Source organism: Octopus bimaculoides, chromosome 6 (genome assembly GCF_001194135.2).
Source record: "Octopus bimaculoides isolate UCB-OBI-ISO-001 chromosome 6, ASM119413v2, whole genome shotgun sequence".
In the NCBI taxonomy this organism is placed as follows: domain Eukaryota; kingdom Metazoa; phylum Mollusca; class Cephalopoda; order Octopoda; family Octopodidae; genus Octopus; species Octopus bimaculoides.
This window is the reverse complement of record NC_068986.1, coordinates 80,324,828-80,329,849: the sequence shown is the minus strand read 5'-3', so window position 1 is coordinate 80,329,849 and position 5,022 is coordinate 80,324,828. Positions and strand designations below refer to the sequence as shown.

Sequence of the window (5,022 nt, the reverse complement as noted above, 5' to 3'; positions counted from 1 at the left end):
GAGAGAGAGAGAGAGAGAGAGAGAGAGAGAGAGAGAGAGAGAGAGAAAGGTGTAATGTGGAAGTGCTAGGTAGTACTAGACACTAGAAAACGACACCTTGATACATATCTTTATTTCCTTTACTTTTATATTTTGTTGTTTATTTCCATGCTTACATTCCGCTTTATATATATGCCTATTTTTTACATAATGAATTTGCCTACCATATATACTATCCTGCTTTGCATAAAACTTCAGCTATACTGGTACTTCTGGCTCTCATGTTTTAAGTATTCTAATGCGTCAATATTTTACAAAAATGATGGTACTTTTTTTAATTATAATGTTACTTTGTAAATTTAAATCAGATAATTCTTAATATTCAAATTTTATCCTTAGCTGCAATATTTTAAGTAAAAATTTTCGTTTTGTACTTTACCAGATGTAATAAGTTGTCCTGAACTTTTCCAGGTTTATAGTCTTAATAATATTATTTCTCTTGCTCGCATTTTTCCATGTAATCCATGTTTTTCCAGGTTACGCTATTATGCTAATTAACAATCTGTCAATTAATAATCTAAGATCACCTTATTGAAAATTGAATTCGATAAATTTTCAAAGAGCAACAGCTACTAATATTACCCATCCACACCAAAGTAATGGCAGAGAATTTTACCATTTAAAGGTTGCACCACGGCTCACCAATCGGTTACAAACAAGACCCAAAACCATCAGTTACCAGGTTCACCTTAATTAACCTTGATTTTTAGTTGGTGATAATAGCAATGACTGCTGCTGCTCTAGATATATCAATAATGATTCAATACAACAGTAATTATGAAAGCATAGCGCATATATACAAGTGAAAATTACCTACATTCCCATAATACAAAAACTGATATATGAAAATCCTTTTAAATTAATTTCGGTATTAAATAATAAGTTTAGAATATAATCACTTTATAACAATGCCTTTTCAGGACAGCCTTACTACATGCCTTCAGACTGCCCATAGAAACACAGCCAAAAATGACTATATTCTTTCCCCAATAAAATTAGATATGTATATCTGAAGCATATAAAAGATTAATGAACTTGCCTGATTAAATAATTAGCTTAAAAGAAAAAGGGAAGCAACTAAAAAGAAATTAGCAAAAAAAACAAAAAAAAACGTAGAAAGCAAGTAAGGCTGAAAGTGAAAATTAATAATAAAAGTTAAACTTACTTAAGTGCATCAGCATTTTACAAATAACTTTATTAATTAAATATTAAAGTTTAAAAATAGGTTGTAAAATATAAGCACTTTTGACTAATTCCTTTTCTGAAGAGTCTTACTACATGACTTCAGTACTGCCCATAGAGACACAACCAGAAATGTCTATATTCTATCAAGTGAATTTGGAATTTTAAAGAAAATAAAGATAAAACAAAAAATTATGCAAATTTATTTTCTTGCAATTATTAATAAATTATATGCATATTTATAAGCAAGAATTTATTGATTTCATAACAAGCAACAACAACTACAATATAATCATCATCTTGAATTTGCAACATGGCTCACCAAACGATAACAAATTGCAAGAACCCAAAATTTTCAGTGACTAGGCTCACCTTAAGTCACATAGATCTTGTGTTAATGAAAATAATAATAATTGTTGCTAATTGAAATGAAAATAAACACTTGTGTTATGTAATAAATTTAAATTGATTAACATTGGTCAATGACATAATTTATCAAAGCATATAAATAACTTCATTGCTAATAAATAAATTTAAAATTAAAATTAAAAGTAATATAAACTATAAACACTTAAAATTGTGCCTTTTCTGAACAACCCTACTACATGACTCAGTGCTGCTCATAGAGACAGTCACGAGTAGCTATATTTTATTGAATAATTTAGGTTGTTTAAAGAAAAAATTAATATGAAGTTATTTATGAAAGCAAGTAATCCCCCACCAACCAGTCATTGGACAGCTGAAAAATTGGATTATTAAACAAACTTGTTTAATTTATTTTAAAATTGTAGTATTTAGAATTCCAATCCGAAAGCGAGTTAATTGTCAATGAAATTATGAATGTGAAAGATTTGAGTGCGTAAATTTTATTTTTTAATTGATATATAAAAACAAAAAAAAAATATTTAATGTAATGGGACCAAAACTATGAAATTCCTCGCGGTGTCGTTGATAATTTTTTCCTTACCTCAGTGTTGCCGGTGACATATATTAAAAGTCCCCTCATAGAACTATATTCATAAAAAAGTATAGAACTATATCATCACCCTCAAATTTGAGAAACAAACACTCATAACTTTTTTCTTTTAGAACTTCATTGCATGAGATTGATGCCATGAAATTCCTCGAATTGAGCCCTATCGTTTGAGCTTAATTAGAATATGTCTTGTTTTCAAAATAAAAAAAGTTAATGATACTTAAATCTAATTTTTTGCCTTATATTTTGTCAGGATATTTTACCTCACAACTTTTTTGATACAAACATTTGGACAAAAACTATGAAATTCCTCATGCTTTCTTTTATATTTTGCTTTTAAAATAAAAAAAAGTTATTTGGATCTAAACTTGATTGGAGGCGTTACTTACTCTCCTATAACGTTGCTACAAATTTTGATGTAAACCTTTTTCTACTGGACCAAATCTCATTTTTTTATGCCAAAATGTAGCTAGGGACCAGTCCTCTCCAAAAATGTTAACAGCTTTCAATTTGGTTGAGAACTGAGTTAGCGACAAAGTCTGAAATAGGCTGCGTGTGTGTAAATTGCAGCCTTAAGAATATTATTCAACTACTACCGTAGTTGAATGATTTTGGTCGAGTCATTCGCCACCACCGCACTCAATGACAAGAAACCTATAAATAGATGAACAAATACTGCAATTTTCAATCATAACTTGCATGAGGATCCTGTGTAGCCACAGGCGAAGCTCAGAGCAACAGGAGACTGACCAAAATAATATATATATGCGCGCGCGCGCGTATGTAGTATATTGACCCATGAAGCTAAAGTCAACAACAAATACTCAATCTGGTGAGAGATAAATATTGCTTAATAAACATAGTATATATTTCTATGAGTTACTAATTGTTTCATGAGATGAAAACAACTCAGACAGCATTTTATAATACGCCTGGTGCCTTAACGCAATCTTCACACTGCGTACATGGCATAACAAGCTAAAACGGTAAAATAAGAGAAGATACAAGAAAATATGAGAAGAAAATAAATGTAAATGGTGGAAGGTTGAAAACACTGGAAAAACGAAACGAAAAGGAAAAAAATTAAGGTTAGAGTTAGAGTTATCTCTCTTTTGACCGTAAAGTCATAAGGCTGAAAAGATAGGGGCCAAGAGTCTGCAGTACAATTACACAATCCAGGGAGGTTGGTATTTTCCAATTCGCCAACAGGAACTTATTCATGTGTTTACATACGCTGAAAATTTCAGTTCTAGAATTCAGCAGTATTGTGAAGTTCTTAAATCTGAAAATGATCTGGGATTTTTCAGCTACATATAGCTTACAATTTTTGATTCGTTAACATATGGTGTGGACATTTCAACTATTGTTTATTTGATTGTATGTGGTGTGACTTTATTTTTTCCCCTGTACCGGAAGAAAGATATGAGGTCAGCATAGCGATTTTTGAAGTCACCTTCACATAACCCGATGTAACTCTTCTTTTCGGTTATGCTTTCATTTAGCGTTGCTGTAACTTCTGCTTCATATATGACGGATTTAGGCATGCACCCCTGGACGAGTGGACAGGTTCCTGGGTCTCGACAGTTAAAACTGGAAGTAGGTTCTTGGTGGTGTTTGCGAAAAATAATGCTCTTCATATTGAGACAGCAGCTACATGATAATTTGACTGAACGCCTGATGAATATTTTTCTGCACCTGTGATTTACGGGTAAATGTTCGTCTAAGAGAAACAGGAATTTTTTTTACCTATGTTGGTTTTAACATTAAGGAAAAAGGAGCGGGGGCAAACTAAATTATTCTCCTAAGTCTATTTTAAAGTCTATTTTTGTTATTTGTATTATTACTAGAGGGGTTGTAAATTAGTTCGTCATTAAAGCCTCTATTGGCTTGGGCATTGTTGTGATAGGGGCTACCTTCTCAAAAATGTCTTTAGAAGAAGGGTTAGATATTCTGTTGCAATGTTGACTATCAGGTGTTTAAACACTATGGGGAGGTGACGAGAATGTTTGTATATGTAGGGAAGTTTCTCGTTCGGCTTATGGTAAGGTTTATAAGAGGAAGAGTTTAGCTCTAGAGAAACATCTTTTAAAAAATTGACTTTTGACAGATTGACTAAAGGCAGAGATGATTTGTTTCCTAAATTTATCTAGTGTGTGACCAACACAGCCATAGCAAATACTTAATCCATCGTCTCTGTATAGACTGACGTCCTGGGATGAGTATTTGGATCTCAATGTGCTTAGCACAAAGAAACCTACAAGATCGCAGATGTGAGTACTGTCGTATGATCCCATCGATACATCGAACAATTCATCAGAATCCAACTTTGTTTTATCCATTTTTTCGCATGCATGATAAAGTCACAGTTTACAGGGTCTATATCAACATGTGATTTACTAAATTCAATCGCCTTATCAAGCAATGATCACAGTACAGAGGGAAAAAAATCTGTAGTATCGAACTGAGTGAATCTATCCCTATGCTTATTCTTAATGTTCTTAAACCGACCTATTACAGTAAAACACTCAAAAGCTCTTGGCACAAGCACTGGAATAAAACGGGGTTACCACCCATCCGGCTATCCAAATGGTAGGATCTACGCAGACACACATTTTTTTGACTGTACTCTTTTGAAGAGAAAATATAAGAAAAGACGGGAGGAAAATAGATGTAAAAAATAGAAGGTTGAAAACACTGGAAATATATAGAGGTTTTTCAACTTTCATCTCAACACTGTTAGAAGCTTTCCTCATTTGATTTATTATTCTATCCTATTCTCTCTCTCTCTCTCGCTGTATATATATATATATATATATATATATATA

The 5,022-nt window shown here is 32.1% G+C and overlaps 1 protein-coding gene across 1 annotated transcript in view; it reads left to right on the top strand.

The window, feature by feature from the left end:
- The window catches only part of LOC106868959 (sodium- and chloride-dependent glycine transporter 2), a 29,475-nt gene extending 27,391 nt beyond the window's left edge, over nt 1-2,084 (top strand). The window contains exon 12 of the mRNA XM_052968482.1: nt 2,013-2,084. Coding sequence (XP_052824442.1) covers nt 2,013-2,084 — 72 coding nt within the window. The remainder of the gene's footprint in view (nt 1-2,012) is intronic.
- The last annotated feature ends 2,938 nt before the right edge of the window (nt 2,085-5,022 follow it).